At 38.2% G+C, this 18572-nt stretch overlaps 3 protein-coding genes across 4 annotated transcripts; 1 reads left to right on the top strand and 2 right to left on the bottom strand.

The window, feature by feature from the left end:
* Nucleotides 1-3585: 3585 nt before the first annotated feature.
* On the bottom strand, nt 3586-12732 carry LOC135626243 (uncharacterized). 2 transcript variants are annotated; one of them, XM_065131418.1, is made up of 2 exons: nt 12262-12732; nt 3586-4964 (listed from the first exon to the last, which is right to left on the bottom strand). In XM_065131418.1, the coding sequence occupies exon 2, from the start codon at nt 4896-4898 to the stop codon at nt 3966-3968; it is 933 nt and encodes a 310-aa protein (XP_064987490.1). In that variant the 5' UTR covers nt 4899-4964; nt 12262-12732; the 3' UTR covers nt 3586-3965. The 2 variants fall into 2 exon arrangements, with proteins under 2 accessions (XP_064987490.1, XP_064987489.1); XM_065131417.1 differs by having other exon boundaries at nt 3586-5012.
* On the top strand, nt 12720-14609 carry LOC135627537 (pentatricopeptide repeat-containing protein At2g27610-like). Its single transcript, XM_065133661.1, has one exon. It carries the CDS (start codon nt 12720-12722, stop codon nt 14607-14609), a length of 1890 nt encoding a protein of 629 aa, XP_064989733.1.
* Nucleotides 14610-14701: 92 nt separating this feature from the next.
* On the bottom strand, nt 14702-18254 carry LOC135626242 (uncharacterized). The gene is made up of 5 exons (XM_065131416.1): nt 17957-18254; nt 17502-17630; nt 15940-16104; nt 15054-15359; nt 14702-14954 (listed from the first exon to the last, which is right to left on the bottom strand). Exons 1-5 carry the CDS (start codon nt 18224-18226, stop codon nt 14814-14816), a joined length of 1011 nt encoding a protein of 336 aa, XP_064987488.1. The 5' UTR covers nt 18227-18254; the 3' UTR covers nt 14702-14813.
* Between the last annotated feature and the right edge of the window lie 318 nt (nt 18255-18572).

Below are 18572 nucleotides of genomic sequence, written 5' to 3' on the forward strand. Positions count from 1 at the left end.
AGTTGACCTCCGTAACTCTGATTTACTTGGCACAATTTTTGCTCTTCTTGGCCCAATGCCCGAACTCATAGCCCGAAGCCTTCTGCCGATACGTCGACCAATCCTTTGGCTCAACGTATAATCTTCTGACATGTTTTTCTCTGGCCCAACATAATTCTTCCTACTTTAATTGTCTCTCTCTGATCGAAGCATCCTGCATCACTCAAAACGTAGATCAAATCATAAACACTATCAATTGGTTTCATCATCAAAATCCAAAATTTAACATGTACCACCGCCTAGACTAGCGGTACCACCGCCTGACATAGTCTCGAAGATTATGCCACGACGGTTTTACCTATTGGGTCACTGTTTGGTCCTTTTCACTTGGCCCAACACAGTCCAAACTTGGGCTCAATTTTTTTCTAATTGAGTTGGCCCAATTCCAACCCAATTATATGCTAACTACGAATTTTAAGGCATACACTGAGCTAAATAAGCCCGGTAAGTCTAGGTTTCTTTCGGCGATCTTCCAACGAAATTCCGACGATCTCTCAGCAATGTTCCAACGGACTCCTAGCAAGCTCCTAGACTTCACGACGATCTTTTTGGCGAGTTCCAACGAGCTTTTTTGGTAAGCTCCTGGACTTCTCGGTCAATTCCGGTAGAACTCCCGATGAACGTCTGAACTTCCGACGAACTCTTGAACTACCAACGAAGTCTTATTCTTGACTCTAGGACTTCATTTTGCTTTATGTCTTGATCAATATCATAGTTAATCCTATACACTTAAAACCTACTTCGATCTAGACAATTATTATAAAGCTAATCAAATGTTGTCCTGCATGTCATTAGTTCATCAGCACTTCGTCCGAATCTTCGACGCATCGTCCTCTCTTGTGGCCTATTGCCCAATCGACCAGTTGACCTCTACAACTCTGATATCCTTGGCACAATTTTTGCTCTTCTTAGCCTGATGCCCGAACTCATGGCCCGAAGCCTTTTGTCGATACGTCGATCGATCCTCCGACTCGACGTCCAATCTTCTGACATGTTCCACTCTGGCCCAACATGATTCTTCCTACTTTTAATTGTCTTTCCCTAATCGAAGCTTCCTGCGTCACTCAAAATGTAAATCAAATCATAAATACTATCAATTTATTTCATCATCAAAATCTAAGATTCAACAACCACCACCTGACACTGGGTGATACCATCACCCAATCTGACGGTACCATCACCTGACATAGTCTCGGAGACTTTGTATTGGAGACTAAGCCTTTGGCAGTGCCACCACTTAGACTGACGATGCCACCGCCTGACCCAACTTTTGGGTCACTGAATGGGTTATTTTCTTAGCCCAAAATAGTCATTCTTTGGGTCTAGTTGGCCCCTAATTAAGTTAGCCTAATTACATTCTAAACCAATCCAATTAAGACTAAAACTACTTCAATCTAGACAATTATTACAAAGCATTAATCACATGTTGTCTGGCATATCATTGGTTCATCAGCACTTCGTCCAATATTTCGGCATATCATCCTCTTTTATGGCCTTTTGCCCAATCGACATGTTAACCTCCACAATTCCGATCTCCTTAGCATAATGTCTGCTCTTCTAGGCCCGATACCCGAACTCATGGCATGAAGTCTTCTACCGACTTATCGACCGATCCTCCAACTCAACGGCCAGTCTTCTTACATGTTCCACTCCGATCCAACATTTATTCTTCCTGCTTTAATTGTCTCTTTATGATCAAAGCTAGTCCTGCGTCATTTAAATGCACATTAGATCATTACTTTATCAATTAATTTCATCATTCAAATCTGAGATTCAACACCTAACACTTCTTCATCTAGACTCCCTCTTTTGTTATCTCTGCTGCAACAATGTACTCCACCTCTATAGTTGAGTTAGCAGTAGTATCTTGCTTGGAACTCTTTTAGTATACTACTCCTCTATTCAAGGTGAACACATACCCTAAATTAGATTTACTATCATTAACATCGAATTGGAAACTCAAGTTCGTGTAGCCCTCAACCCTGAGGTTACTTCCTCTATATACCAGTAAAAGATTTTTAGTCCTTCTCAAGTACTTAAGGATAGACTTTATTGCTTTCGAGTGCTTCAAGCCTGGATCCACTTGATACCTACTTGTGACACTTAAAACATACACTATATTAGACCTTGTACATAGCATAACGTACATGATAGACCCTATCGTTGAGGCATAAGGTATCCTATCCTTGTCTGTCCTTTCTTTAGGAGTCTTTAGGGATATACTCCTAGAAAGCGATATCGCATGTCTTATCGGTAATGAGACCTCTCTTGAAATTTTTCATACCAAACCTTTTGACAATATCGTCTATGTACCTAGACTAGAACAAGCCAAGCATCCTCTTGGATCTATCTCTATATATCCGAATCCCTAAGATATAGGATGCTTCCCCTAAGTCCTTTATGGAGAAATATTTAGATAGTCAAGCTATTACTTTGGAGAGCATCTATACATCATTTCCAATGATCAGGATGTCTTCTACATACAATACCAAAAAGTTGATAGCTCTCCCACTTACCTTCCTATATACACAAGGCTCATCTTCATCAGGGTCACCCTCATGTCATTGAATATACGCTAGTATTGCGTCGACATTTGCGTTAAGGTATTGTGGGAGAGCTATCAACTTATGGTATTATATAGGTTGACATCCACATACGCTAGTATTGCGTCGACATCCACATACAAAAAGGTTGGCTACTACTCCCCTGAATGAAAGTACTATAGATCAAGGGCAAGCCTCCTTGCTCGGGTGTTTGTTAAGAGAGTTGGTATATAGAAATTCCTATGGCATCTCCTTCTAGCGACAAATATTAGGGAAAAAAATTATTGACATCTTGGTCAGCCCGACATGGTTCGAATCTGTGTGCACATGATTGTTCGAGGTATCTCTAAGATAAAAATATCGAGCTCCCAAGGTGCCACATACATAAAGACCGAGGTCAGAAGAGGTTTCTCGACCAAGTCCATCTGATGCCCAAGTTTGTAACTCGAGATGTGTGAGTGCGAACATGAGTGGTCGAGCCAAGTCCTCCAAAAAGGTTAGTTTGTCCTATTTTATTATGCTTATCTTCACGATGAGTATTTATACCTAGTTATAAATGGCAAATAGGAAATTGGTCATAAAAGATAAAAAGGAAGCTCGTGATTATCTTTCTTATTATAAAGAGTAGGAAACAAACTTACGATTTCCTGCTTTGGATCTTCGTCCATGTGAGCAGATAGGTGAAGGGATGACCTTCGTCTTCTTTTCCCTCTCTAGATATCACATGACGATTACAGATGATGATTAGTCGATAATAATTTCCCTATCAATTTAAATGTACGATACAAATTCAAATAATTTTAGTTGAGTATTAGCAAGGAGAAAATTCATAACATTATCTGATGTCATGTTAAAGAACCGATTAGGTGACTATTAATTTGAAATTTTTAAGCTGTCATGAAAAGACGAAATTATTTATAGCCTTCAACAATATCTTTGCAGGTAATCAGAAAACAAAACAAATAACAGAAATTTGGAAATTCAACTTGATATTCTAGAAAAGTTGAAGATGAATCCAAGTGTCAGTGACCGGTTACATGAAACATGCTGCATCTACACTATAATACTGTTGTATACACCATTTTGTGTTGTGATATACCATTTTATACCAACCAAAACATTAAGAAAAAGATATCAATGGAGATAAATAAATGTATGTCTCTCCTGGAGGAACCAATCATTTCTTTCCATAAGTACATCACCATCTAAAGCATTAGTTTCCTTCATATTTTGGATCTGCCAACCATGTTATGCTAAGCAACATTAAGATGCCAAGAAGTTTCATATTTGTTGTAGTTTCTGTGTACGTATCTGAATACTTCTGATAGTTACACTGATACACCACGTGAAATCTACATGACAAAAGATGCTTATTCATTGTCATCAGTTGAAGAACCACTTTAGCTTCCGCATGATGAATCTTCGAGTTTTTTGAAGAATCGATTGCTTCTTCCTCACCTCCTTCTCACTGCTTTGCCTTCTTGCTCTCCTTCTCAGGTGCTGGTAGTATCCTTCAGTCTCTTTCAGCTTCCCTTGCAGTGGAGAAGCTTTGGTTTTGGTTTTCTTATCTGCTTCTAAGTGTGCTTCTTTCGACATGCCTCCTGATATTTCCCTCTCTCTTTGAAGAGCCTGCAGTCGTTGCAATGCATTAGCCTTTCTATCTGCTGCTGCACGACGCTTGCCATCCCACCATACAATCTGAGAACTTGCTGCTGCAGCCTCTTCCTCCATTCTCCTGCACATCACATTGTATTCTTCATGTGAGAGAGCTATCATCTTGTGATCCGCTCTCAGATGTTTTGCTTGATGCAGAGTGGCATCCACTGATTCATTTACTGCTTCCATCTCCATGTCAATCGCTCTCAACTTAAGTTGCAAGGCTTTCAGCAACTGGCTTTTGATTTGAAGCTTCATCTTTACCTTGTTCCTAGATGCACCCATCTCTTCCATCTCCACCTTCAGGCTCTCCATATCCTCACGTCTCCTGTGGGCTTCTTGACGCATCTCTGCAGCTGCCATCTTAGAGTTGCTCTCCTCTGCTTGTTTATGTCTGATGCTTCTGCCAGTGGAGTTGAGCAGGGAGCAGAGCGATGCAATGGCTGTGGTGTACATGGTAACTCTGTTTCTGGTTCTTGAGAGGACAGATCTAGAACTTTCGAGCTCATCAATGGAGGGCATGGAGTCTATCCAGGATTCCACCGCACTTTCCCGAGCTCTCTTGATCTCCTCTCTCGTCCGTACCAATTCCTCCAATGTGATATCCAGTGAATGCTTGTTCGGCATTCTATCTGCAGGATTGGTAGTGCATTCTTCCATCCTCTCCTCGATAAATAACAGGCAGAGTATTCAGGCAACTACAGGAACTTGTTGATGAACTTTGCTCTGTGATAGAACCAATGCTGAATTCGTCTTTTATGGTTTCTTACAAACCTGGTATGTAATTTTCTATTGCTTTTTAATATTGAAGTAGGTTGGTGATGAATACTAAGCATTCAAGACATTTCCATACGTTGGTTTGAATGTCATACTCAATCTGTTTGGATCTTTTGTGAAAGAGATTACTTTTGTCTTATCTGCATGTTTGAGGAAACATAGAAATATGGGAACATAATTTTCTGGAGGTTTAGAGAACCATTCCAAACTAGCACAGAGAACTGTGGAGGTTTAAACTTGATTGGATATATTGTGGTTCTCAAAATCCAGTCTATAGCCGCATGGCTACATGCATGTTAATTTTCTTAGAGGTTAAAAAAATATCAACCTCCAATGAAAAAGTTGACAATGGGCATTTGAGCCATTGAGGATACTCATTCAACTAGCTAATTTGTCATAACATCATCGACTCAAAGTGTAAGATTTTCCCATAATAGTCTGAATATAATAGATAAATATTCTCATAAACCAGACCATTGGGATTTCAATGCTATAAAAAGGGTATTTCCTCATATGTAACAGGAAACTATTTTTTTTCAATGTGGACTCCACTATACATATTTTGGGTGCTCCTGTGCCTCTATTTGTGCATGTCTTTAAGCCTGGCCAATTCTTTCTTGCCGATGCTATCTTCACACCCACCTCAAGTACTTCTTAATTCCAAAATATTTGGACAAAGTCCCTAGAAAAGCTTCTAATTTTAACTTTGTTCCTTGTAGAGCACTCCCATATAGCTTCTTTCTCGGACAACTAATTTATCTTTTTATTCCTTTTCCTCCATTCTAAGTTAAAACCAAATGAACCATATCATTGCACCACTTAACTCAATATTAGAGTGGTCTTAAATTAATAATATTCAATAAAATCAAATAATATTAATATATTTTCACTTATATCATCAAAAATATAAAATAATTATAAAATTAAACTTAAGATTAAAAATAAATTATTTTAAAAATAAATTATTTTAAAAATAAAATTTTATTAAATAATAATATAATCTAATATTATTTAATATTGACAAAATATAATATAATGATATTATTTGTATATTTTTTATGAATAACATTAATGTCATTAAATAAACCAACAAATGATAAATATTAATCTAAAAAAATTTAAAATTTTAGGATAGTTTAAAAGATAACTTACAAAGGTCTAACTGATCCTTTTTTTTATTTTTAAACTTTTAAAATAGGTATTTTCTATTTATTTCAGCCGTTAAAAGCATGAAATTAGTCTTTTTTTTTTAATTTTACCTAATTTAAGATGAATTTACAACTCCTTTGGGATAAAAACCACATAAATATTATTATAGAAGGTCTTCTTTAAGCCTTTAAAATAGGAAGCATGAAATTAGGAAGCTTTACAAATAACTTACAAAGTTATAAATACCATTCTTTAAGCCTTTAAAATAGCTATTTTTATATATTTTAGCCTTTAAAAGCATGAACTTATGTCATTTTCTTAATTTCATTCAATTTAAGGTAAATCTACCACCCTTTGGACAACAACCAACTAAGTTTTAAGGACATTAAAAAATTTTTGAAGACCTAAGACTAAATCACACTGTTTCTAAATGAGATTCCACCATTTTTTGGATTCTATTTAAAACAACATAACCTCATTAAAAAATAGTATTACTCACGTCCCACTTTTATAACAAAATGTTAAAAAAGATATTTTTACCTATTTCAGTCCTTTACAAATATAAAATAATGTTGTTTTTTAATTACCCAATTTAAGATGAATTTATCATCCCTTTGGGATAAAAACTTGAATGTTATTATAAAAGGTTTTTAAAGTTTTATGGTAAATTTTTGGAGACTTGAGTTACACTAATAATGGGTTCTATTATAAAATAGTGTAAACTCATTCAAAAATAATTTACCTCACATCTCACTTTTTCAATAAAAATCTCAAATTTTCTTAACCTACAAATAACTTCTAACAACCTAAATATGTATATTTTATCTATTCTAGCCCTTTAAAAGCATGAAATTATGTCATTTTTCCAATTTAAATTTACTACCTCTGTGGGATAAAAATTACTTGAATATTATTAGAGAAGGTTTTCTAAATTTTGAAGGACACGAAAGACTGTTTGTGGGACTTATTCAAAAACAATATAATCTCATTCAAAAATAGTGTAACTTATAATCTACCTTTTTCAAAAATTCTTAAATTTTAGAAAACCTTAAAAATAACTTATAAAGGTCTAAATGACTATTTTTTATTTTTAAACCTTTATAATACATTTTTTATTTATTTCAAGCCTTTAAAAGCATGAAATAATATCTTTTTTCATGTTATCCAACTCAAGATGAATTTACCACCTCTTTCGGATAAAAACCACTTAAATATTATTATAGGTTTTCTGAAGTTCGAAGGATACAAAACTTTTTTTAAAAAAAACCCAACCTAGTTTTTGAAATGGTTTGGATCCTATTCAAAAACAGTGCAACCTCTTTAAAAAAATATATAACATCTCACTTTTCTTTCAAAAGTCTTCAGTTTTTAGAAAACCTTGCAAATAACTTACAAAGGCCTAGTTGACCATTTTTTTCTATTTTTATGCCTTCAAATTTTTTTTTTCAGCCCTTTAAAAGCATGAATTTATGTTTTTTTTAGTATTACCCAATTTAAGTTTAATTCACCACCCCTTTGGGACAAAATCCTTGAAAACTATTATAGAATGTTTTCTGAAGTTTTAAGGACACAAAAAAAAAATTTGAAGATCTGAGTTACACTATTTTTTGATAGAGGGTCATACTGTTTCTGAGTCTAATCTAAAAAATTATAGCCCATATTTTACTTTTTCCATAAAATATCAAATTTTTAGGAAACTGACAAATAACTTATAAAGGTCAAAATGATTATTTTTTCTATTTTAAACCTTAAAAATAGATATTTTATTTATTTTAATCATTAAAAGCTTGAAATATGCTTCTTTTTAATTTTAGCCAATATAAGGTAAATTTACAACCTTCTGTGGCAAAAAACACTTACATAATATTATAGAAGGTCTTTTAAAATTTTGAGGATATAAAAAAAATTGGATACCTTAGTTATATGGGGTTTGGGTCATATTCAATATAACCTCATTCAAAAATATTATCTCTTTTTTAAAAATTCTGAAATTATAGAAACCCAAAGAAATTACTCACAAAGGTCTAAATAATTTTTTTTTTTTTAGACCTTTTAAAGTAGATTTTTATTTTTCGTGAAATTATGTTATTTTTAAATTTTACATAATTTAAGGTGAATTTAAAATTTGTATAGAAACAAAACCACATGAATATTATTATAGAAGGTCTTTTGATGTTTAATGACACAAAGAGTTTTGGATATTTGGATATCTTAGTTACATTGTTTTTAATAAAACTATACTATTTTTTAGTCCTTTTTAAAAATAGTATGCCTATATAAAATAGTGTAATTCACAACCCACTTTTTCAAAAAAAATCCCAAATTTTATAAAAAAAACTTGCAAATATTATACAAAGCAATGATTTCAATAGGCGCTCGAGCGCTCGACTAGACGCTCGGGCAAGGCGAGGTGAAGCTCGAGCGCCTCGCTTCATTTCCAGACGGCGCGCTTCAAAGAGGCATCACCTAGGCTCGGGCGCTTCAAGCGAGCGCCTGGGTTAAACCAGGCGACCGAAACAGCATTTTAAGTCTGGTTCGATCTCCGGCGCTTTAGTTGGTTCAATCGAACCAACTAAAGCACTGATATCAGTGCGAATTCCCCAACCCTAACCTTGCTCGTCGCTCTCGCTGTCGTTGCTCGCTGCTACCATTGCCATTGTCTCCACTCGCCGCTCCCGCTCCCATTGCTCGCTGCTGCCGCTACCACTATCGCCGCTTGCCACCCCCGCTATCGCTACTACTACTCGTTGTCACTATAGCCACTCGCCGCTCCCGCCGCTCGCTACTACTGCTACCGCTACCGCTGCCACTGTCGTCACTCGTCGCTGCTACTCCCGCTTTTCTCAGTCAGCACCCTTGGTCTTTCCTTAAACTCTTCTCTTCTCTTTTAATAGTATATTGTTAATAGTATATAGTATACTGTTAACTGTATCCTAGTAATAGTATTTGTATTTATTAGATTAATAATATATTATTTTGATTTTAATACTATTAATTTTTTATTTATTTGAACTTATTGTTAGGTTTTAGGATAAATAGAGTCTCTAATGGCATCAAAAAACGATCCTGCATGGAAATATAATTATCTAAATGATCTGATAGATCCTAATGCAATGACTTGCATGTTCTGCAATAAAGTATAATCAAGCTTTGAAGGCTCGTCATGATTTGCAAAATAGAATTGATCAAATCTCATTGCAAAATATTGATGATTCAAATGAGTAGTTGGTGGGATAAATGGATGCCAACTTGCACGATGCCGAAGACGAGCTTATATTTGAAGATGATAGATTGACATAGGGAGATGTGGCAAGAGCTTCAGGTGCTGGAGAATTACAAACATACAAGACAGATGACAAAGAAAAAAATAGTGAAAAAGCATCAAGCTCGACTCCTACTATTATTGAAGACATAGAAAATGAAACATATTTTGATGAAGAGGAAGGACAAGAGGAAGGACAAGAGGAAGAAGATGAATTCAATGAAGATGATTTGTATGAAAATGACGATAATATTGATTATAATAAATGACTTTGATGTAAAATTTTATTGTTTTGAATTTTGAGACTTTTTGTTAATGTGACATTATGATTTTATACCTTAGATTTTCTTAATTTAATAACATATTTTTATTTAAAATTTTAAATAATTATATTTATTAATTATATTATATATTTTTATATTTTAGCGCCTCACTTCGCTCGGGCGAGCGCCTAGCACCTCCGACATTTTTGGACCTTGGCATCTAGCTTTTTTTAAATCACTGGTACAAAGAACTAAATGATCATTTTTTTATTTTTAAGCCCTTAAAATAGATATTTATTTATTCAACTCTTAAGAGAATAAAATTATTATTTTTAATTTTACCTAATTTAAACTAAATTTACCACCCCTTTAGGACAAAAACCACTTGAATATTATTATAAAAAAATTTTAAAATATAAAACATTTTTGAAGTCATGAGTTACATAGGTTTTGAACAGGAATGGGTTACCGTGTTTTTGGGTTCTATTCAAAATAGTGACCAGTTTAAATACAGTATAACTTATCTTTTATATTTTCTAAAAATTCTTGTATTTTCAAGAAATATTGGAAGTGACCTACAAAAGCCTAAATGACATTTTTTTATATTTTTAAACCTTTAAAATAGTTATTTTTTATTTATGTCAGTCCTTAAAACTTGAAATTATGTTATTATTTTGTGGAAATTATTATAATTTTAACATTAAATTTATGTTTTTTATTTTTATTATTATAAATATAAATATAAATATAAATATAAATTATATTATTTAATTTATTATCTATTATTTATATTTTGGATCAATCTGAGTTTTGGCTTACTTAAACAGATTCGATTGAATTAGTTGGTTCACAAGAATGTGTCGGTTCAATATGAGTTTGAAAAGGGATGAAAATGAGGAAAAGGATAAAAGAATTGTTGAGGGTACTTTTATCATTTTTTTAATTAGGGACGCATAGCGAAAAAACTTATAATAGGGGTATTCTGTGGGGCAAAAAGAAAACATAAAACTAGGGATTGTTTTAGGGAATTTACCCAAAAAAGTGTCTCTTAGTGCTCTTAATGATTAGACAACCTTATATAAGGAAAAATGCACTGTCTTAGCTCTTATCTTCCACCTCGGATGGACGATCTCAATTTGTCTCATCCTATAAAATGAATAACTTGTATGCCTATTTAGTATGTAAATTTTTAGCATGGATAAAGCATATCTGCATAATTGTTTTTTCCTCTTCGTTAATTATTTATAAATATGTCCACTTGAAATTGAGATTGTTTTCACTTGCCATCAAGGAATTGCCAGTGTTTACACTCTTCCTAAGCCATGCATTAGTGGGAATCCCATGCAGTTAAAGCAACAAGCTTCATGTTTGGTTAATCATTTGTAAGTTATATGACTGGAGTCCAAAATCATAAAAATAACCTCTCACCTCTTTGCTTGTGAAGATTGTAGTTATGTTAAACCTTCCTAAATCTCACATTGGCAAGACCCTCGTGAGGTGGTTCATCTCTTTTTTATTTTAGGTAGACACTGAATTTGATTAAACTCACCGGTCATAAAATTTTGTTTCAAATTTACCAACCTATAGATATTTTTTTAGAAATCAAAAGCTTTTACCAGCAAGAAAAGAAAATAGTAAAAAAAAATACAAATTTCATAATTATATCCAGGCAAATTTCCTTACCTAGATAGTGGCAACATGATCTAGCCTACAAAAGAGTTATTACCTGCTTCAGTAATTGTCAAATTCAAGGAGCTATGAAATGAATCACAAGTCACCATATTAAACAATAAAATTCACAAGAAAATTAAAACATTAAAATGGTCACTATATTACGTTCTTATCATTTAAAAGCTTTGTATCACAAGTCATATAATTCATGAGGAAGTGATGTAGTTAGACAAAAAAAACTAATAAATTCATATGTTTAAGTTGTTTTATGCACCATACTTACGTTACTTGTAAATATAACCTAAGAACGGTCTCCTACTTTTCCCATCCTCTAAACAGTTCAAACACAAACAGCGTCAATTTGTAGACAGAAATAAGCCTCACCCCATCCAACAATTTACAATAGCTAAAACATGTAGATGGTCTCATCCCCTCTTAAAGTGACTTCCATGAACAAACAGACAATGTGATGTCAGTTTCTTTACTGCATGACCTAAAATGCAACAGATTCAGTAGGCTACCCTGACAACTGACCATTTGATTGTCTGTCATGACCAAAACTAGAATAATAAAGTCTTGAGGAACCCTTCCTTGAAGCCTTCATATCCTAAAATCTCTCATGCAGATTATGATGATACGACAACTGGTAGTAGCTAAATTATCCTCGAGACTAGCTATGACATTTTCATTCATGTTTCCAAATGTTGTCATCTTTTAGCAAGATCTTTAACTACAATAATGAGAACAAAAGAAGTAAATGAACTTTTAATAAAGAACTTATGAAATCTAAAGGAGCTGAGAAGCAAGTTTAACCGTAAGGAAATAACTTCAACAAATGAATTGGCAATATAAATAGAACAGAGCCGGTCAAGTAACAAATAAGGTTATCTAGCCTAATTACCTGGCAGTCAATCAAGGTTCCACTTGGTGAATCCAACCAATCAAACAAATGCATCAGGTTGGAGTAGGGAAATTGAATAAGGGATTGGAAAGGTAAGGGGGGGGCCTGTTGGCTATGGTCGTGGCGATCGTCTTGACGGCGAGAAAGAGGGTGGCGGTCAGGTTTTGTACCGAGGCTCTGCCACTGGCTGAGGGAAGAGGAGAGGAACTCCGCCTGGGCATCCTTTGGCTTTGGAAATGACGGTATGGAGAGGCTGCACTCGGAGCACGCCGTGTCCCCCACCGAATGGTCGGACACCACCGCAGTGCTCTGCGATCAATCTCTCTTGTTTGGTCTAATAGCAACAATGAGTGGTTTACTCAAACTAACCCAAATTGCGAACCGGACAGGTACCAAACGGCTCTCCCAGACCCAGATCATAAACCCTAACGATTGGCCCGGGCCGAAGTAATACCGAAATGAGATGGCGAACCCCGATCTTGTCGGCGTCCTCCGTCCGGTCGCTTCTCCGAGAAGTCGCCGCCACCAAATCCTTCCCCCAGATCGCCCAGCTCCACCAACACCTCACCGCCGCCGGCCTCACCGGGGACCCCTTCCTCTCCACCAAGCTCCTCGAGCTCTACGCCGACGCCGGCGATCTCCCCTCCGCTCTCAGCCTCTTCGCGGTTCTCCCCTCCCCCTCCGTCTTCGCCTGGACCCCCATCCTCGCCCTCCTCTCCCGCTCCGGCCACCACCCCCGCTGCCTCGCCGCCTACCGCTCCATGCGCTTCGCCGCCATCGCCCCCGATGGTTACGTCTTCCCCCCCGTCCTCCGCTCCGCTGCCGGCCACCACCACCCCGCCGCCACCGCCTCCCTCCACGCCGACGCCGTCAAGTTCGCCGCGGCCACCGCCCTCCCCGTCGCCAACGCCCTCATCAATGCCTACTCCAAGTCAGGCGATTTAGCCGCTGCTCGCCACGCCTTCGACTTCGCGGACGGCAGCGATCTCCTGTCGTGGAACTCCATCATCGCCGCCTACGCCATAGCGGGGTGCATCGAACCCGCGCTGGGCCTGCTCGACTCCATGAGATCGAACGGCTTCGACCCGGATGTGGTAACGTGGAACACCATAATGGACGGCTACTGCCGCGCCGGTCGCTGCTCGGAGGCTCGTGAAATCTTAGATGCGCTGCCGCAACCCAACGCGGTCTCGTGGACCACCGTGATCTCCGGGTACTCTCGCAGCGGGAATCACGAGGCAGCCCTGGAGATCTTCAGCCGCATGATGCACGCGGGGACTGTTCCACCGGACCCCGATACCTTATCCTGCGTGGCCTCCTCCCTCCGCCACGTGGAGGCGCTTCGGGCGGCCCTCTCGGTCCATGCTTACGGGCTCAAGACGACCGCGGTCGACGCGTTCTACGGAGTCGCTGGAGCAGCGCTGGTTGCGTTGTACGCCAGCCGCGGTCGAATCTCGACCGCCAAAGCGGTGTTCGACATGATGAGCCCGGCGGACGTGGTGACGTGGAACGCCGTAATCCTCGGTTTCGGCCGCGCGGGTTTGACGCGTGTGGCGCTGGAGTACTTTAGTGCGATGCTGTCGCGGGGCATCAGAAGCAACTGCACCACCATCGCCACGGTCCTCCCGCTGTGCGACATGAAGCTGGGTAAGGAAGTGCATGCACACGTGATCAGGCAAAGCGATGCGTACGCCAGCAGCACAGTGCAGAACACGCTGATAGATATGTATTCAAGAGCAGGGTGCGTCGATCGCGCAAATCAGGTGTTCGCGAAGATCGAGGTGGACGATGTGGTCACATGGAACACGATGATCGGCGCCTACGGGGCGCACGGACTGGGGACGCAGGCGCTGCAGCTCGCGCACCGGATGGTGAGGCGCGGGCTGAAACCCGACGCTGTCACACTCACCAGCACACTGGTGGCGTGTGCTCGCTGCGGCCTGGTGGGCGAGGGGCTCGAGTTTTTGGAGACGGTGGTGCGAGATCTCGGGCTCGTGCCGAGCAAGGAGCAGTATGCTTGCGTCGTGGATTTGCTCGCGCGGGCCGGGAGGTTCGAGGAAGCTGCCGGATTGGCGGGAACGATGCCGACGAGGGCGGGGGCGGAAGCGTGGGGGTCGCTGCTGTCGGCGTGCCGGACGCATCAGAATGTGGAGGTCGGCCGGTTGGCCTTCGAACAGCTGCTTCGGTTGGAGCCTGGGAATCCGGGAAACTACGTGACGATGTCCAACATATATGTGAGAGCAGCAAGGTGGGAAGATGCCAAGAAGGTGAGGTTGATGATGCAGAGGAAAGAGTTGTCGAAGCCATCTGGCCATAGTTGGATCGCAGCAGGATCAAGAACAAGATGATCAACTATATATATATATATATATATATGTATATATATATGTATATATATATATACAAGATGATCTGCTGTAGGCATTGCAAAACGAAGGGCTACTTACGATGCGGCTTTTATGCGTTTTGTTTCAATCACAAAAAGAGATATTGCCAACATACAAGCATAACGATAGTAATTACCACAATTATTTTTATTGGAATTACCGAATTTAGTACCGAATCATCCCCAATTCCTTGAGCCAAAGAAGGATCTCAGAAAGGCCTTCATGCAAGCTTCTAGGGTTATAACCCAGTTCTGCTTTGGCCTTATCACAGGAGTATGCCCATTGATGTCTCAACACCCTCACAGCCTGCAACAAATGAAGTAGAAAACCAACCGGGTTGAGAGAAGAGTATTCCTGTAAAGCAACCAAAAAAGAACAGTTAAAGAGGATTTCCAATTTGCATACCGGGTAGCTGATAAGTGGAAGCTTTCCTGTGATGTGAGAAAAGAAAACCGATATCCAGCCATAGATTTCTATTATTCCCAGAGGGATATGTAACAATGGTCTCCTTGTTTTGGTGATGGCCGCGACGATGTCTAAAACTTGAACGAATGAAGCGTTATCTCCAGTTAGCAAGTACCGTTCACCCGGTTGGCCCTTGTGCATAGCTGCAATATGGCCACTTACCACATCTTCAACGTGACAAAATGGCAGCCTATCATTCCCGTCTCCTATATAACCAGGTAATCTCCAATTGAATCGTTCGATCAGCTGCAAAAGGGCAAAGGGAACTTCATCATAATTTTAAAGAGAATGCATAAAGAGTTGCAGATAATTATTGATGAATAGATCAAAAAGGCAATACAGAGCAAAATGCCGATAGAGTTAATTTTAGATGGACCTCACTACCCTTTAAAATTAAATTCTCAAGGGAGTACCTGCGTTCATACTTGGTTTTATCAAATAACAGAGCAAAATCAATTTAAACCATGAAGTATTAAGTTCACAAGCATGCTTATGAAATTTTGAAATATCGGTGACTGTTCTATGCAGTAGCTGGAGCTAGTTTTGTCTACCCAGATACTCTGGAGATGTTAATGCATAAGTTGAGAATCCTAGGAATTTAAATCTATAATGATAACTCCCTCTGGTTAACATGAGAAGGATAGAGCCATAACAGTTATGAATAACTCTGATCATGGTACCTGTGCATCTTTTACCAAGAGTTCAATGAGAACCAGGAAAATGAGATTCTGTTAGATGCTGAATCTGTGCCCTAATCAAATAAAAGATTATCCCTATTTCACAAATTAGCATCCCTTATCATCTGAAAATGAAGAACAGTTCTTACTATTTTTGCAATAAAATTTCCAGATGTCAGTTTCCCTGAACCATAGATGACTCCTGGATAGAGAAGAACAATTGGTGTCCCATCAGCTGCAGCTTGCAATGCAATTCCATCAGCAACAGCCTTGGATTTTTCATACTCCGTGCAAAACATCTTTCCCTGATGCATCTGGAATTACAAACAATAGACAAATGATCTTGTCTTAATTGAACAAGAACCAAAGGCTAAGGCATTTCTGTGCATTCTAGAAAGTGAGATCCAAAATGAAAAATGACACTTGCCTACTTAGGAGGGAGATGTATAGCCGCAAGACTACTTCTGTGACTGTCTTTATTTGAAAGATTGAATAAACTGATGTGAAAGAATCATGAAACTTGATACTTCATCGAGATTAAAAACAAACTTCAAGAAATTATTAAACATTTTCCCACTAACTAGGACCAGTGATGTCCACATGCTCTGCATGAGGATAAATATTTATTCTAAACCTATAGAGAAGGCTTTTTTGAAGTCCACCAATAGCTCAACAATACAGACAATGCAGGCAGACAGGGAGAAAGTGGAAGGACCAAATAGGGAACATGTGAGGGGACATTCAACTCCAATCATGTGATGCCAACCATTTTCCAACATTTATAAGGCTACTCCAAAGATGCACTAATTACAAACAACTCATAGAGTTTCAAATAGGCACTAATCTAATCCCTCTGTATCAACAAACTAAAAAAATAACAGAAATAAGGTCAATGTTTTCAAAACTCACAGCAGATTTTTTTACTATTAATAAGAAAAGTACTGTGCCAATCACTCATCAAAGTCTAATGCACCAAAATGAATATGGTAAGAAGTGGCATCATAAACTTAAACTCAGTTGACACACAGCAATTTTCTGCAGCAAATATTTTTTAATTAGCTAGATCATCATATAAGGTTAATATCTCCCGAATATATATGACAAAAGATATTCACTGAAATCTCTGGATAGAAATTGTTAATTCACAATTAAAAAAAATATTACTCAGCCTTTTTGAAAGAAAATGATTTACATATTCATGATTACGTACATTCCACCATGTTTTGCAAAAACAAAAAAATTCTTTTCCACAGACATTTTAAGTCGGCAACTATGAATTCCATTCAGAAGCATGAGATATCAACTATTTAGCATAAAGTTAGCATCCTAGGTTGTGCATTACTCAAAACACTCCATTGCGAAGTTTGAAGAGCACATGACACTACAAGATTTATCTCAAGCACTCTTTTGATGAGGGTTTAAACTGTTGTCATGCAAAGGATGAGATATGAAGAATCAGCTTTGTTAGCTGATTCTTCTTATCTGGTATCAACTATTTAGCATAAAGTTAGCTTTGGTTTAATCAGAGAGCGTTAGCTGTATTTTCAGCTTTGTTTTCCCAACAAGACATCCCAAACATAGCTTCCACTGGGAATAATTACATAGCTAGAGCTTCCTCAAAACTAGAACAGTTGGGAACATCCTTTGTTATTGTCTAAATTTTTTAACTTTAAATATGAATCTGGTTTCCCAAATTAAGGATCAGAGATACCTGTTTCTCGTCTGTCACATAGCCATCTGTTGGTCCAAGAGCAAAAAAAGATGACGTATAAATTATCTTCCGCAGCGTCTTCATTGCTTGGAAAGCTTGCAACACATTTCTCAAGCCTCCTACATTCACCTACATTCAAGAAACAGGGAAATGTTTTCATTTCTGTTTTTAACGCTAAAATATAAAGATCCTAAACATCATTCAGATGAACCATACTGTGGAAGAACAAATTCTTGAACCAATTTGTGAAAGATCTGACAGTTAATTTCCTGAATGGTCATACTAATACACAAAACACAAGCAAACCAATATACCTAGCATAGGTAGAAAACTTAGCTTAAACTATTGAACCTTAATTGCAGTTCAATCAAAATCGAACTCTTCCATTCTACCAATCAGTGTCCTATCGATAAACTAAAGACCCCAAAGTAAGGGAAACAAGGGTTTATGTTCACAGCAAAGAATCTGGAAGGATCGAGAATCCAGGGTTCGACGAGGGCGGCGGTGTGGAAGACGACGTCGCAGCCGTGGAGGGCGTCGATAAGGGAGGGGAGGTCGGTGACGTCGCCATAGGCGAGCTCGAGAGTGGGGTGGGACGAAGGGAGGGAGCTGAGGTCGCCGCTCCGCCGCACGAAGGCCCGTACGACGTGGCCCTCCTCCAGGAGCCGGTGGCAGAGGCGGCCGCCGAGGTAGCCGGTCGCTCCCGTCACCAACACTTTCACCATTTCCTGATAGACGGAAGAAGAGTTGGGCATCGATTGGTCAAAAGTCAAACACCACCTCTATATTTGCATTTGAACCCCCCTGACTTTTTTGTGCATAAGTCCTTCAGAGATTATTATTTTATATAGTATATCCATTTTTATTTTTTTAAGTGCATTTATTTTATACTTATAGTCGATCTTATATTTTGTGTTTAACAAATTTTACAAAATCCCAATTATATTTTTCCAATGAATGTAGTAACCTTTTTTATAGTTATAGTCATTTTTTCCATAATAAAATTCCATTTAAACATTAACAGTAATAAAAATCAGTAGTAATCAAGCTGTCTATTTCCTTGATTAAGAA

Source organism: Musa acuminata, chromosome BXJ2-11 (assembly GCF_036884655.1).
Source record: "Musa acuminata AAA Group cultivar baxijiao chromosome BXJ2-11, Cavendish_Baxijiao_AAA, whole genome shotgun sequence".
NCBI classification, from domain to species: Eukaryota; Viridiplantae; Streptophyta; class Magnoliopsida; order Zingiberales; family Musaceae; genus Musa; species Musa acuminata.

What these genes read in the sequence shown, in the direction of transcription:
- LOC135627537 (XM_065133661.1), top strand. Translation starts at nt 12,720, where the DNA reads ATGAGATGGCGAACCCCGATCTTGTCGGCGTCCTCCGTCCGGTCGCTT.
- LOC135626242 (XM_065131416.1), bottom strand. Translation starts at nt 18,226, where the DNA reads ATGGTGAAAGTGTTGGTGACGGGAGCGACCGGCTACCTCGGCGGCCGC. An exon ending in GAAATTTTATTGCAAAAATA is followed by an intron (nt 15,360 to 15,939) that starts GTAAGAACTGTT and finishes GCCCTTTTGCAG; the next exon opens with CTGATCGAACGATTCAATTG. An exon ending in TTCCACTTATCAGCTACCCG is followed by an intron (nt 14,955 to 15,053) that starts GTATGCAAATTG and finishes CATTTGTTGCAG; the next exon opens with GCTGTGAGGGTGTTGAGACA.
- LOC135626243 (XM_065131418.1), bottom strand. Translation starts at nt 4,898, where the DNA reads ATGGAAGAATGCACTACCAATCCTGCAGATAGAATGCCGAACAAGCAT.